This window comes from Manacus vitellinus, unplaced genomic scaffold (genome assembly GCF_001715985.3).
Source record: "Manacus vitellinus isolate BGI_N305 unplaced genomic scaffold, ASM171598v3 scaffold_5_pilon, whole genome shotgun sequence".
Taxonomy (NCBI): Eukaryota; Metazoa; Chordata; class Aves; order Passeriformes; family Pipridae; genus Manacus; species Manacus vitellinus.
The window spans coordinates 24,712,930-24,729,626 of record NW_021940682.1 but is presented as its reverse complement, the minus strand read 5'-3'; the positions used below and the strand labels follow the sequence as shown (position 1 = coordinate 24,729,626).

At 36.1% G+C, this 16,697-nt stretch overlaps 1 protein-coding gene across 1 annotated transcript; it reads right to left on the bottom strand.

Moving 5' to 3' along the window:
- Positions 1–2,807: 2,807 nt before the first annotated feature.
- On the bottom strand, positions 2,808–16,158 carry CUNH12orf50 (chromosome unknown C12orf50 homolog). The gene is made up of 12 exons (XM_018080410.2): positions 15,997–16,158; positions 14,419–14,542; positions 12,072–12,236; positions 10,721–10,798; positions 10,514–10,627; positions 9,111–9,230; positions 7,933–8,043; positions 6,527–6,634; positions 6,101–6,298; positions 4,565–4,654; positions 3,826–3,917; positions 2,808–3,262 (listed from the first exon to the last, which is right to left on the bottom strand). The coding sequence occupies exons 1-12, from the start codon at positions 16,003–16,005 to the stop codon at positions 3,200–3,202; spliced, it is 1,272 nt and encodes a 423-aa protein (XP_017935899.1). The 5' UTR covers positions 16,006–16,158; the 3' UTR covers positions 2,808–3,199.
- Between the last annotated feature and the right edge of the window lie 539 nt (positions 16,159–16,697).

Sequence of the window (16,697 nt, the reverse complement as noted above, 5' to 3'; positions counted from 1 at the left end):
AATTTAAGAATATCAGTAATTCTATCGAAGTCAATAGGATTACCATGGCTCATGTTACAGTATGTTGTGCTTGTTACATACTCCTGTGAGGCATTATAATCTTCAAAATCTTCAAAGATCCTTCTTGGGAGCAGAAAGTGTTGTGAAGATGTAAGAAGCACATTCTATCCTTCAAGTGGAAATTCATTAACAAGCCTTGGACTTGATCTTGGAGGTCTTTTCCAACCTTGATAATTCTATGATTCTATGATCATGCATGAATAGCAACAACAAGGATATCAATCTTTGAAGACATTAGGTCAAATGGAAACTGTGAAAACCATCTTTTTTTAAACAATGCCTACAATTCCCAGGAACATTTAATTAGGTTTTTCTTTTGTAACCATCAATGTTTTTCTCCTTCCAGTGTTGAGATGGACTTTGAGTTAATTAATAAACAGATTATTTAAATTATTAGAGCTGCTAAGATGCTAGGAGGTAATGGTTTTAATTTAGCCATATAATTTTGTTCAGGAATGCAGACTCTCAGACTGGAAGCTTTGCAAACTTTTGATAAAACACAGGTAGTACCACTGTTATTCCTTTTACTAAGTAATATGATTCATCTAGACTAGACGTCTGATGTGTTTTCAGAAGTACCATTTGGAAAAACATTAACATATTTTAACATGTATAGGGTGAAATCAACAAATCACTTCTTTCCTCTGGGCCTTTCAATTCAGCAGCAGATTATGGCCATGCATACTTATTAATACTGGGGCAAATTCAACTCTATTTCAGTAGCCCTCTGCCTCTGATCTTTGGCTCATTATCTCAGGACTTATTTTCAAGTACTATATGCTTAAATAAGTGTAGGGGATCTGTCATACAGTGATTATGAGAAAATGTAAAAGAAGTGCAATCTTTAGGGCCTCGCTGCATAAAATGCTGAATATCCTCAATTTCCTTTGGCTCCTCGCTGAGGCCCTAATGACAAAGAAGACCAAGCAAGAGCGGATTAAAACATATAATAGAGAAAATGTCTGTGATCTGGAAAACACACATATATTTTTATTATTTAAAAGGATCTTAGTGTCCTTGAAGCTGTGAAAGGGAAATCTTAAATAAGAATTTGATCACTCAAAGCACTTGATCTCTTTCTGTTCCTCGAATTTCCATCAAGAGCAGTTAACACCTCACAGGAACTGTTAATATCTTGTTGAGCCATATATTAAGTGGACAATGGTGACATATTTCTTAGTATCTGTGACTTCCTCTGAGCAAGTGATGAGAAAAGAACAGTATTTGTAATTTCTCTACAGGAAGCTCCAGTGAAAAGGGAAGAGATAATGTACTGAGGCTGTCGTTCCACAACCCAGGATCAGCCAAGAATTGCCCTCATGGCCACACCTCCTCCTGCATTTCTTTGTCTTTTCCTTGAGCTGGGCCTGACACTTAGCCCAATCATTTGCTGGGATGTTAGTATGTTAAGATGCCAGAAAATTATTTTCTTTTGGCTTTGGCTTGTGGGATTGGCTTTTCAGGGCAAGGAGGTGGATAAAGTTGAACCAGGAGGAGTTTTGTTTGTGATCCCAGACAGTAAGGTGCTCAGATTCTGTAAAGCATCTCTCAAGGTCCTGGTTTTTTTGAGACCAAACTAAAAAGAAAAGGAAGATAGTATAGATCGTATGACCCTTCAGATGCTGGGAGCCCCAAATTGTGCAGCATTGAATGGACCTCTAACCAGAGCCCAGCATACCCTGCAGATCCCATCCATGGAAAAGTTACCCTATTTTGGTCATTGGAACTCCTACAAGATTTTCCCAAAGAAGCCAACTATATTCCTCATTCCTACTGTCAAACAGAAAGGATGTTCACCTGAGAACTTCTTGCTCACTGCTAAATAAAGGTGAGGCCAGGCAGGGGGTGTAATCACCTGTACCAAGCAGGAGCTCCCTGCAGGTTTCCCTATTCCAAGGAGCTGGTTGATTTTCTCCTGTGGTAAGACATCTGTGTGGCATGAACCAACAGGCTGCATATGCAGTGTTTAATTAGGGGTGTTGGGAACATTTTCAACACCTTATTCCTCGATTTAAAAACATGTTTCTTGTTTTGTACACTTGTACTTAGCTAAACTAGATACTCTAGGGTTTTCTACTCTTCTCTCAGTTAAGAAAAGTGATGCCTATATAAATTTCAAAATAGAATAAAAATTATTCCATTATTGAGATATTTTCAGTAAAGTAGGACAGAGAAATATATGACTATATTTCTCATGGAATGAGAGAATAATATCATCTAGAAGTACCCTGGAAGGTATCTGATCCATCCTCATGCTCTGAGAAGTCACAATGAATAAAAGACTCCAAAGTTGTGCTTTCATACTGAGTTACAGGTGCTACCAAGATAATTATGGGACAGTAATTGTCAGTGTTACAGAAAGAAGTTTGAAGGGTTCTTCTCAAAAATTGATTATGTTCTAAGAATGACCAAAGGTGAGGCAAATACAAAAAAAAAGAAAAACATCTCAGATAAAGATATGAAGTCACGTATATGTAACACCTCAGTATGAAGTTTGTTTCTCCAGGAAGCAATATTAAAATTTCATTCTTATCAGTCTTCCTCTCAGTCTTTACTCAACTCTTCATATTTTAGTTTAAAATGTGTACAAATACATATTTCATTTAATTCTGAGAGTTTTGTTGTGAAGTTCATTTAGTTCATAACACAGTTCTGTTTCTCTGCTAAAATAGCAAAATTTCAAGATCAAATTCAGACTGAGCCCCCAGACATCTGGTAAACAGCTAAGCCATCTAAGAATATGGCTTTTACACCAGAACAGCTACATTCTATTGTTGTCCACATCAAAAGTCTTCTGAAACTGCTAAGTAAATAGTATTTATTCATATTAGGAATTATGCCTTTAAAGATCTGTCAAATAAAAAAGGGGAAGACTGCTTAGGGATATTTTTACTCTCTATGGATATCTATTACTGTCAGTCTTCTGGTGTACAGCCATAATCTGTAAAAATAACTTCAACTGCCAAATTTTCACAATGGATTAAACTTAGTGAATATATTAAACACCTTTATATGTGACTGTGCAGAGTATACTTTTTAAATTTTTTAGCCAGCTTAGAAACATTACAGTGTAATTCCTACACCTTCTTTTTGGAATTTGCAGGTTCATCATCTTTTTGTATTCCAGTTGATAATCTCCTTATTTTCCTTTAGATTTTTCTTTTTCTCCTTTTCTATTGCCTTCCATGTCTTCTTGGCTCTGCTGTCAAAATAGATATACGGAACATTTTGTACATAATTTACTAGAGTAAAACTACATACTCTTTCAGAAAGATTTAAGCAGTAAACATGAGATAGAGGTTCTAATCTCTGCTTTCAAGACAGTTGTAAAATGCATTAATGGTCCTTAGAGTGTCTTGTGAATGTTTTGTAGCCTGAGTCCTTTTATGAATTTGGACCTCAGCTGCTTGTCATTCAGCCATTGCTGATGCTTCATGAACAATCCAGCAGAGAAACAAAAACACCACTCATATAGTCTCTACTGTGTTTGTCCTGTACTAGAATCCAAAACTTGTTTTGGATAAAGGCAGGTACACATTTTGCTTTCATACCAGTATTATTGTAAAAAAATTTAGAAATCACAGGGTAGTTATACAGGCAAATGTACATGTCTGCAAACAAACAAAACTACTCTTTCAGACTGCTTAACATTGATTAGAATCTTGCAGGTTTTGACTGGGCAAGTCTTACAAGCACTTTACATTTTCTAGGTGTGAGGAGACATGTCACTTGACCTAAAAAGACTAAACCATTTTTATCAATTACCTGAGTGGTTGTTTTAAACTTAGAGATTGGTTTTGCCTGTGGATTTCTTTTTCTCCAAGTTGGTGAATTAGAAGATCCTGAAGTATATTTGCCTGTAGGGGAAAACATACGTGTTGTTTCTTTATTTCAGACACAATTTTAGGAAAGACTCTCTTAGTGTGATATGTGAATTAAATATTACGTTAGCTGAGTGTCAATGAATGCATCAGGTGAATAACATTTCACCTCTGAAACACAAGCTAATATTAAAGACAGACTCTCTAATGCTTTAAAGATCATTTGTAATATTGCAGCATTTCTGTGATACAGGATCTTCCAAATAAGGTGGTTCTGCCATGGACATCGTTGGTTTTAACAAAGGGAATGTTTCTGTGCTGAAGATCTTCCCAAAGGCATCAATTGTTAATCCATACTAATCAAACTAATCCATAATCCAACCTCCTGTTTGGGAAAGCACTATAATATAGTGCTTTCACAAGGCCAGATTATGTTTTAGCACATATGTTTTAGCATAACATAGCACAAGGCTATATTATGTTTTTGTGCTAGACAATTGATTGTGCCTCAGAGTATGGTGCCTAATCACAAGCCACTTTCTAGAAAATTTGATTTAAAATTAATATTATTAATATTAATTTAATAATAACAGAAAATAGTTCTATCTTAATTCAATAACTCAAATTATTAATTTAATAATCATCCTAAAATTTTCAGTTTATGCACAACATGTAAGTATTACCATAGTTTTCTGTTTGTGTCCAAAATCTCCTATTGTTGTCAGGCTGATTCTTCTGTTTTGAGCATTTCTGACCATATGATTCAGGTACTGCTAGAAAGAAAGGCAGTAAAAATGTTAATGATTGCTCCTACAAAAAAAATGTTGATTACCATTTTTTCTGAAATGCTCTATCCTTTTTTAACATGGAAATTTGATAAAATGCACTCTTCACATTAACAATGTTCTCTCTATATCTCTATACCAACCTGTTCACATTTAATGAAAGCAACCATTCAGAGAAAAAACCAAAAAACACACAGCTTTTGTCCTCAAGACTAAGCAGTGATGTTGGAATTCATGTCACTTAACTTTATTCAACTTAAAGTAGGCATTACTCTGTCTGAAGGAAGTTACTGTTATTAGAAATTAAGACAGGGAGTCACCTCAAGATGGAGATTCAATACAGCTTAAAAGATGGCTGAAACTGGCGAGATGAAATCACTTTCTTAACTTATGGTTATTTAAATTATTTCCCACTGAATTTGTTGACAAAATGACAGATGAAAAAATACAATTATCCAGGGAAACCCTGGACACAGAAGGTGGAAAGGCAAATAAAGCTCAAATGATGTACGAAGCTCTATCAGAAAGATAAAAATAGTTATAAAATCAGAGTTACGTCCAAAACAGATTGCCAGAAAGAAAGATGTAAGGCTCAGAATCCCACCTGTAGGTTTCTTGTCAAATTAATGACATAGGATGTATCATCAAGAGGACAGTAGAGTATTTCAAAGATGGAAAAAAAGATGAAGGAAAATATCATCCTGCATGAATGGGAGGAGGAAGGGATTCAGTCCTTTGTCCAACATAACCAATGTGAAAAAATAATACTAATATAAATCACAAAAATGTCCACTCTATTTAAATAGGTAAGAGAAGTTTGAATAAGACTCAAACCCATGTTTATTCAAGATGAAAAATAACCCTAAATAATGACAATAAATATAAATCTGTAGCAATCTTTAACTCTGGTGAAATCCTAGTTGTGGAATTATACTATGCAAAGCAAAGTCATTTTTTCACACCTTACTGGGACAATAAAAGTTGAATAAGAAATATTTCTTAAGACAAAACATAAATTCTACTGTAAAATTACTTCTATTATCATTAGTTAGAATAAAATAAGAAGTTAAAAGTGGAGGTTTTTTAACCCTAATAAAGTTTACTAAATATTTGGAAAAAATAAATCACATAAAAGATGCTGTAAAACTTGGTAACTGTATATTTGTGCACATCAGTACATCACTGCATTCAAGAATTCCTGCTGGGAAGGTGGCTCAATTATTGTTTGTGGATTTTCTTTCTGACAAATTGTAAAGCTTTATAAATCTTTACATTTGTGTCTATGGATATGGTTGAAATCTATTTGTCAAAATTATGCTTAATCAAATTATACCTGTATTTAGGCATAAATAACATGTTTACCTGCAGGGACACAATTGACTGCAGCACAATACAGACAGTCATTTTAAGAATTCTGCATAAGCAGGAGCCCACCTGTAGATCCATTGAACTTTGGTTTTTGAGTGACTGTACGATAGACTACATATGCTGATCGTCGAGGTTCTGGAGAATTTAAATTAGTGTATCTTCCAGTTTCTTTCCCATAAGGACTGGAAGAAGCAGTTTCATCATTCTTACTTTGACCCCTTTGTTGGTACCTTGGTTTTACTTTGGGGTCCAAAGTCTGAATTCCTAGAAGTGAAAATACAAACAAAAAGTTGTGCTATTACTCAAAATGTGACATATTGCAGGAGACTGGAGGCTAGACAATAAAATTAAAAAAATATTCTTTGTGGATAGTCCAATCCAAATATGGACTGTCCACATTTGACACTAAGAACAGAAACTAACTAGGTAGTGCTAAATCATCTCACAGTTTAGTAAATAAAAATGAATAAACCAGCAGTTTTCTGCAAATACCTTTGCCAGTTACTGTATTAGCTGAATTTCTTGGCTCCTCAGAAATGCATTTATTTTCTTTTACTTCCTTACAGCGATGGTTCTTTACCAGCTCAGTGTGGTTTGTCTCTGATGAATTAAAATAACATATATTTACTTTTTTAGAAAGCAGACAAAATGTTCTTATCCAAAACTGTTGTAGTGTTTTGAAAACATAATCTCCCACCTCATACATGGTTTGTCTTGGGCAGAACATGGTTTCACATGTTAATTATTCTGTAAGTATCATTCTCCAAAGAGAAATTAAAAGTGCCTCTCTTCCCTCTAGTAGAAGAAATCTTGAAAGCCAACTCAAAAATTAACTCTACAGGCAAAGACCAGATCATCCTTTCTCTACATTTCATAAGTGATGTGTGGACCTTTGGAACACCCATGGTTGAACCCATGGAGACCACGCCATGCACTCCAAAGGACACCTGGCTGAACTGTGAATGATTTCTGCCTGTAGCATCTAGATACATCCTGAACATGGGCAGTACATGAACATAACAAAATACATAATGAGGAGAATAAAATAGCAATAGCATTTGTTGCATAGATAAGCTCACTTCAAACTACAAACAGAACTTCAGAAGGAAAGTTTCAGTATAAGGTAACAACAGTGCTCTTCTCCTGGCCCCTTCTACTCTTCAGGAAGATGTGGCTTTGTTCTTCCTTTTCTCCCACTAATGTAAGTAAACACTTTTGGTTTCTCTCATTTCAGGCCAGAATGTGGCAGAAATCCTCTACCTTTTCTTTAGTTTATGGGGTAGTTTAAAGACAAAATCTTTTTTTTTTTCTTTTTATTCTAAAACTGCCAAGAAATAACTGGGTAACAATCTACCTACAGATTGATACAATAATCATATTGATACATATTCTACATTGACAAATAAATTCTGAAATTCTTTTGGAAAAGAACGAAGCTTATGATCAAAGTATTTTGGTGTAGGTATTTTAATTTGCTGTATGTGACTAGTTTTTAATAGGCATACTTTATCACAAGTGTAACTATATTTTTACTGGTTCTATTAAGTCCCATGTTCTGTGAGATACCACCTACATTGAAATCTGTTTTACTTGACAGAATTGGAAAGTGCACAGTGCTCCATGTGATCTAACACTTGAGCATCAAAGATTTTAATAACGCAGGGACTAATCCTGCCCACATTGAATCTAACAGATTCAATGAAAACTAGCTAAAAGAAGCAGAAACAAACCATAGCATACAATGACTGTTGTAATCTTGCAGTGAAAGAAATCACACTGTTAATGGGAAATTTCAATTCCGATTGGTTTCACACAAAATATATAATGCCCACCACACTTGCAGAGGAACGAAAATGATCTAAAATACAAAAATTTGGAAATATATAATAATGGATTACCTTTCACATTGGAATACTTGGATGAAATTCGTTCTTTTTCCCAAGGTAGTGGTGCCTCAAATCTGGTCCCATCAAAAAATGTGCTCCTCTGTGTTCCAGAACCACCACCTCCTGGAGGAAAGGAGTCTCAAAAAGTTATCTATGCTCAAGAGCACCCTGAAAAAGGTGAACAATGTAGAGTGTCCTTTCTATATCGCATGGTTTTAGCTGAAATCAATAAAAAAGTACAACAACCAAATAGCTGATTCAATAAAGCCCACAAAATAAGAGGAGGGAAAACAAAGCTTTGAATACATACAGGTGTCAACAGAGATTTAATTATTGCATTGTTTCCCACTGGTAACTGTTTCTATCAACATAAAGAATGTTTAAAGGAAAGATACATTTGTATATAAAGGTCACAGGAAAAGAAGTAGCACATAAGATACATTTTTACTGTCCAATAAAGTTCTGGAGCTACAAGACCCACACAAGTTTGCTCCAAGTTAGAGCAAGTAGCCCTGGCATGGTAGTGCATTGACAAACTAAGGGGGAAAAAAGAATACTATAACAATTACTACTATTTTTACCACTAATAAATATTTATGAAGAAAAAGGATTGAATACCACCGAGTACTAAGTAAATTCAAGGAGAATGGAGCATTATTCAGCTTTAATGACGATTCAATACTGAACTCAAAGGGCCAAAACACTGTGTCTTCATCTACATCAACCAAGTTTACGCAGAGGGATAGGATCCTGTTACACAAGATAGAGGACTGCAGCTTTGTTATTTCTCTGTAAGATAACTGAAAAACTTAAAGCTTATTCACCTCAACTAGGGATAGTCTCACAAATGTAATGGTTTTTGAAAACATTTAATCATGTGCGCATCTCTACACTTGCTTTTTTGTAACTCCACAGAATCCTTTCTGTCCCAAAATTCAGTATGAAAAAAGTCAATTGTAATCAGCTTAAAGGATTTTTTTCAGTATAATCCTAAGATAAGCATAATACATAATCATAAACAGTGGTTTTGACTGTTATAATTAATGGTGCAGCATGAGAAAGAGTGTCTAGAACATAAAGAACAAAGAATAACTCAAATGTAAAATGGTGAAGTTTAATGCATGCATCTTTGGTTATTTTATTTACCACATGATGTTCAGCAATGAAAAGCTGATGCTACAGTATATTACCTCCATTGTCAAAGGATTTATGATCTTTTCTGGGAGTACTCTCTATTGGTACTCTCCTTTCTGAACTCTCTTTCTCTTTTCTCGCATTATTACATTTTGTAGGAATTGTGTTACCATCACCTGGAAAGGCAGCAGAAAGAATGTTTAGCTGTGGGTAAGCCCAGGGAATGGTACTGACATTCTCCGCCTCCCACCTCTATGAGCCAGTGATTAGTGCAATTTCTCTTAACCTCCCGTTTCATAACCTTCTTTCTCTTTTATCAGTTATTTGGATCCTGTCTAGTGTAACTGATGCATAACTTTCATGTTCTCTAAGATAATATCATAATACATAGGCTAAAGAAGACTGTGGCATCAAAGTAAAGACCTAGCTATAAACTACCTGCTTATTCATGAGTTTCTCACTTTCCATGAATCATATTTTTGAATCCTCACTGAATGAATTTATGTCATTTTCAAGATGTACCTAAAGCCTCAGAGAACTCAAATGAAAAACTGCTTTGGGGAAACATATCTATCCTTTCCTCTAAATATGTCTAATGATAAAGATATACACTTCCTAAAAGCTATGTTTATGTATTTGTTATTGCTTCCCTCATTTGTAGACTAAATGTATGTGTTAGAAATAGCTTATTGAAACTACTTTATTTACAAACATTTTAAATTTAGAAAATAGAAGAGAATAATGAATGAAGTAACATAATAGCTGTGGTAAATATTTATGAATTTGTATTTATTTGACCTTAACTATGCTGGATGAAGTCCAGCATTTGAAACAAAATGGAACTCTTTCGTTTCAAGACCCTTGAGGGGGGTATTTACTTAATCTAAATTTAGTTATAGAGAAGTTTGCTCTATCACTACATTTTGCTATCTAGACACCCAAGACAGTCAGCAGAGAGGGCAGAGCACCTCTGGCAAAGTGACTCATCTCACCTTCCTTTGGTGCATCTGATGATGCAATAAATAGCCCCATAAGAGTTCCAGTCTTTCTCAACTTACAACAGAGAGCCTCGATGAGAAATTTAAACTACATTCCTAACATTAGGATGGTTAAAATTAGACTACGCAAATCTTGATTGTGAAGAAAATTTATATGAAAGATCTATGTTGTGCATGTCAGGAAAGTACACACATTGCCTTTATGACCCATTTCTACCTTTTCCATGTAGAATTGATGCAGGTAGTCACATAAGTGCGACTATATATCTATATCTATATCTGGTAAAAAATTAATGAAGTGGTTTGGCAATATGCTTACAAATACAAATATGTTATTTGTAATATTTTATTTTCACTAAATTTAAAAAGTGGCAAAGAAGTGCAAACTATGTAATAGTTTTGCCCTGTTACAGCCATTTTAAAAGTGGTAAACACAGTTCAAGGGAATTAAAAGTACTTGCCTTTCTGTAAGTTTTGTTCAGTAGCTTCCAAGGGTAGTAGCTCATCTTGCCAAGGTGAAGACACAGGTTTTGTTGATTGGTTTTTGTGAGGGTTCTGAATTCCATAATACTCTCCTAAACATGCCCCAAGAGGGGGAAAAGAAAGGCCCAAAGATTACTGTATTGGCAGCATTGCTGTGACTAAAGAGTGACAAATTTCATATTTACCAGATTTATAGCATATATCCCTTATTGCTCTTTCCTCTTCAATATCTGCAGTGGTCTTGGGCCTCAAGTTAGAAACACCTGTAGGAAATATTTATAAAAGATTACAAGATAACTATACGAATATCTTCAACATTTCTTAATAATCAAATACCATAATGACTTTCATTTCTATCATCGGTTATTTTTGTTTCTGACTGCAATCTCTGCTTCCAGACAGAAAAATGACTCCTTAACATTAGGTATTTTCATGTATAATGGAATTGCAGTTAAAACACATATTAAGAAGCAAATGTTTGTTCATTTAAAATGATTCAAAAGCATCTCAGGTATTCATTTTGAAAATAATCCTTCATTTACACCCACAACGAAATCTGATTCAAAATGTCACCAGACAGGGTGACACCTTTGCCAAAAGTTACTACTCTGTAGTGTCTGCTATCAGAGCTGGTGAAGTGAGTGCTCCTTACCTCTCTCAGTTAAAGCTCTGAAGACTAACAAAGGCCTGCCTTCTATATTGTTTGAGTTAATGTGGCATATTCAGACTGAAAACATGTTAGGAAGCTCTAGCAGGCTGCCCTACCTGATGGGCAGGGAGAAAGTGAAATTTGGCTTGGAGCACTACAATAATTTGCTGAGTGCACTCCTGAGAGTAGGTCATTCTCTCACTTTTCACTCTTCAGGAATGTGCAATTTGTTCATTCCCCAAGAATCTCGTATCTCTAAGTAAGATGCAGTCAAAGGTTTAAATATATTAATATACATATGTATATACACATAAACATTCAGTCAAACTAGTGAAGAGTTTTGCATGGACTCTCTTCACTAGATTTAAGAATATCTTCCTCTAAAAAAATTAGACTGCCTGCAGAGTTTAGTAAATCAGTTGATGAAATTAAGTGTAACTCACTCACACAATTATCTTTTGTAAAAAACCTGTGACTTCACCTTCAGTGATGAGTGTGTACAGCCCTTGTTCAAAAATTTGTTTCCCAGAAAAGAAGTACCTCCTAAGCTTGTAATTTCATCTCAAAATTTCGAAGAGTTTTTGATGGCCATATGAATTGTGGATTGCATTTTAAACTTAATTTAATAAAAAAAGGTATGTGAATTATACCACTATTGAAATATATACTAAAAAATACAAGAGAGTTAGAAAAAATTGCCTTGCTTACATCTGGTGACTGTCAGTTTCAACATTTTAAGGATTAGCTGAAAACTATTTAAAAAACTTGTCAACAACTCTTTTATAAAAATGTAGTGGTTATTATAATAAATCACTTGTGAAGTACATTGCAAGAGTTGACAAAAGCCATTTAACTTCCTTATAAAAGAAAGAAAAAAAACTTTTTACAGTTCTCTTCCTCTCCATCGTCCTCTTCATCATCCTCTTCATCACCGAGGTTTATAATCAGTGGAGGATGAATTGGCAATAAAATATTCTCTTGATTTCTGAGTGAGTCTTGACGAAGGACTGGATGCAGAATCCCTCCTTGGACATCCTGTTTTAATGGGACATCTGCAAACAAGAGCATTAGATGTACTTTATTAGGAGTGAACTAGAATATCAAATCCACATTCACACTAGCAGGTATACTTTTGATATCCTTATCAGGATTGGGCATTATCTTGTGCAGAGGCTGGCAAGAGAACACCTTCCAACTCCAGAAAGTAGGAAAAACACAGGTACTAGCTCCTCTGAATGGACGGATGAGGCACTGCTGAATACAGACTTTTGAAAGAGGAATGTTTTTATCACTAAGCTGTTTAAAAAAGGCTGGTTATCTCTTCCAGCTGGTGGATAGATTCATTTGAGTCAGCAAACTTCTTTCTTCCAATCCCTTTTAAGACATTTACAAGATAGAGAAATGCGTGATTAATCATTCCTGGATTGAAATGAGTGAGTGGGTGAGTTTAGGATCCCACCTATGAAAATATTTTAAACATGCTGAATAACAGGCAAGTTGTATCATCTCATGGTATCCATTTTGAAGAATTTAGCAATGCTAAGTACAGAATTGCCCATTTTAAACTTGCAGATATTTTTTTTCCTATCAACTCTCTTTACTAGGTACAAGGAATGCGTAGTTCATAAAAATAATTTACACTTAATTAGAAGAAAATCAGAAAATATATTATTTTCCTCAGGAATTTCTCTCTATATATAATGTTTGCAGCAAAATGGCTTCAGTACTGGGATAACATATTCCAAGAGCCAGGAAATGCAATGGACTGAAAAGACAAATGATGAAAAATGTTGAATCTACTCATACTGTTTGAGCTGACCTATTTGCAACTATAGATCCAATCAGGATTCTGTGCGTTATATTAAAGAAGTTGGATATATTTTCCAGTTTAAAAGAAAGTGTGGGCATTTTTCTATTATTCCAGTTGTTGTTATTCTTATGCATCTCCTGCTTGCCTATGAGCAGCATGTATATCATATTAAACCCATTTTTATAACACTGTTGCAGATCAGATTTGTTCCATCTCATGAAAGAGATGTGTAAGATAAAACACTGACTTCATAGAGCCTTTTTCACTGTCCACAACAGGATATTATTAGCTCCGGGTAGTATAAGCCAAAACAAACTTAAATTAGTTTAACAACATTTCTAAGTATTAGCACAAATAAATGCAAGTTTAGTATTTGCAAACAGACTTTGAATTTGTACATATTGCAATAAAAAGTCAAAGGACTGTGTCTGTTTTCTGCTTCTGCTGGTTGGACGTTGCTCATAGTTCCTCTTGGGCATAGTCTGTGACTCTCACCACACCTAAAAGTGGGCCTATGCTGTGTAAGTGGGAACTGTGCTATAAGCATTATGGGCACTCAGAGAAACAGCACTCAAGTTCTTGCTTTGGTCCTGTGTGGTTAGTTAAGCTCCACATGCTCAGATATGACACGCTATGTTTTTCTGGAACACAAGGTTTCGTGTTGACTTGCTCTCCTCACTCCTGCTTCTGACATCTGTCTTGGTTCTTTGCTCTGGACTCTTACCCTGTTCTGGGTTCCAGCTGCCTACTAGGACTCCTAATAGTCAAGAGCTCCTCTTAGAGAGGGCTGAGGAAAAAAACCCAACTTGTAATGGTGGGGGTTTCCACAAAGAAGTGTGCTGCCTTACACACTATTACCGTACTTCAGCAACGTGCAACCAATGCTCAAGCCTGAAAATTTTATTCAAAACGATGAACTGGAAATATATCTGCACACACATCACTGTAATCTGATGTTATCTCTTCAAGGGTTGTCTCATCCATACAACATGTGCTCTATCAACAAATATTACTATTAGTGTCCCTACCAACCTCCTCCCCCAACACACACACTACTTTTAATTTCTCTTAAATGATTATCTGCATACTAACCATTTTAACTATGAGAGAGATCTGTCAAAAACACAAGTTAAGCAACATTTTTACTCCATGGATCTCAGCACCTAAATTGCCATTTGTGACTTCATCTTTCATCTCACTAATAGATATGAAGATTCGTAATATGACAGGTAAAATAATCCATGTGGCAATCCTTCTTTGCCTTGAGCTTGCTGGGATAGCAGATCATACCTGACTGGTTCACCATGGTCCATTTCTTGACCTTATTATATATTACATAAGCGCTGGAAGTAAATGCTGGGAGCACATTTTTGTCTATTTCTTTACTCTAATGAACAAATTGTTGAGAAAATAGTTTTACTCACTGTTACTTGGTGGCAAATAAAGTCCATTTATGTTACGGGGTTTTCTGTGAAAGAAGTCACAGCTTATCCTCCTACAGCCTACGGGCTCTGTCTCCCAGAAACAGGAAAACTTGCTGTAGTTTTGCTGCCAGAGAAAACAGTTTTCAGGTATTGTAAGTATAACAATCAAAAAATGGACTAAATAGATTAGCACAATGTGAACACTGGCCTGAACACATGACAGTTCACACTGCTGTAAACATATAACTAAGATTTTGTGGGACCATGTTCTGATAGTTTACAACATTTCCAATTATCCTGAAAGTTATCTTAAGTTCCAGATAGGTCTAAAGTTATCTTGACTTAGGTCAACGGAGTTTGATGATGTAAAACTGTTCCTAGATAAGGAGTAAGGCAGTCTACTTAGTTTACTGCAGACTTTTCATGAGAGGCTGGGAGGAAAAAAAATCTATTAGTCACTTAACGGACATGTGGCTGAGTTTTCTCTCCTGTTCAATGGGAAAATCAGACCAATCTCCAATGAAATGTGCCGTATAAGTGCAAACTAGTACTGTCTTACTATTAAAAGACATAGATCTATGGGGAAATATCGGATAAGAAACAAAACCCAGAAAGATTCCCAACAAAAAAATGAGAAGAAATGGGAATTGACATTATGAGACTGTTGTCATCACACTGCTCACCATCTTTCAGCTGTTTTTATAGATAACAAACAAAAGCCTAATGGGAGTAATAACTCTCTACATGGATTTTTAAATTATTGTTTCTTTACTCATACATAAACTGCTGTTCTTTCTCTGTTGATCAATGTAGCACCAGCTAAAATGTCTGCACAAAACTACAGAGGTAATACTTTCATGACAAGTGACTTTTTTTAGTAATACATAAAATTATTGTTCTATAGCACTGTCTTATTAAAGTTTACAGTTTTTAGCATCATCTCTGATGGTGAAATTCATTTATCCTTATAAGCTGAGGTATCTTTCTCAAGCATATGTTAAACTTGTAATTCCAAAGAGGCAAGTGCTCATGAGCACTACCCTGACTATGTAAACTCAGGTTTATACCCTGGATGTGAACGGCATCCCAGCTGAGAGCTCTAAATGCCAGGTTGCCAGTTACTTCTAAATGATTTTTTGTGTCATTTTTTAGACAGAAACAGAGCCACACTCGAAAATATTGGAATATTTGGAGGCAGGTTTCACTGAATTCCAGATATTAACAACTTTGTCTACGAGTAACATCTCCAAAACTTTTGGACTGTAGTGACTACAACTGGGCCATCCCACCAGACACACTGGGGTCTGGAGTCAAAGCCCATCTGCCCGGCATTAACCCCTAAATCCCCAACTCTTAAAAATGGATGCAATAAGCAGGAGCCCATACCCACGCCTGGATTATTACCAGGTGGAATATAAATATTTCTTTAAATTAAAGCTATGCTATCAGCTGTCAGGAAAATCATAATCTTATCCTGAAAACAGTAGTTTTCCTTCAAATACTGGACCTTCAGATGAAGTGAAACTCAGATGGACAGTGTAGCTAAAACAAAAGATAGCTGAGTGAAGCAGGTGGTACCTTCTCCATGTGGTTGAACTGTTGAACTGAACTGAAAGCAGTTGTTAGCCAGGATGGAATGTTACATTTTGACAGTTGCCAACTGCTCCTCCAGCTTGGGACATCAGCATGATGCTGCTACATGATCTGTCCAGGCTGAACATCTTCCTTTATCTCTCTTGCTTCCAAGAAAGGATAGAAAAACAAACTGTTTCAAAGAGTCTCCCATTCAAGTGCTTCCTTAGTGCAGAACGGAAAAAAACCATTTGGTGGGGCTTAAATAATACCCAACTTCTTGTTGATGGAACTATGGTTTTGGGAACAAACCTTTGACACCACAAAGATACCACAGCCTGCTAGGCAACAGCAGCCAGAGAGAGTATATTTAAGAACCCTCAGGCATCAAGCTCAGGGAAGGAGAGGGAGAAGGGACTTCTGGCACCAGAGCAGAGATTCTCTCTTGCAGCCCATGATGCAGCCACGGGGAGGCACCTGTGCCCCTGCAGCCCATGGAAGTCCACGGCGGAACAGAGATCCACCTGCAGCCCATGGAGGGCCCCGCACCGGAGAAGGTGGATGCACCCTAAGGAGGCTGTGACCCTGTGGAGAGCCCCCGCTGGAGCAGGCTCCTGGCAGGACCTTGGACCCATGGAGGCAGGAGTCCACTCTCGTGGGAGCCGCCGCTGGGCAAAGTGGAGCTGCCCCTGGCCCCGGTCCGGGCA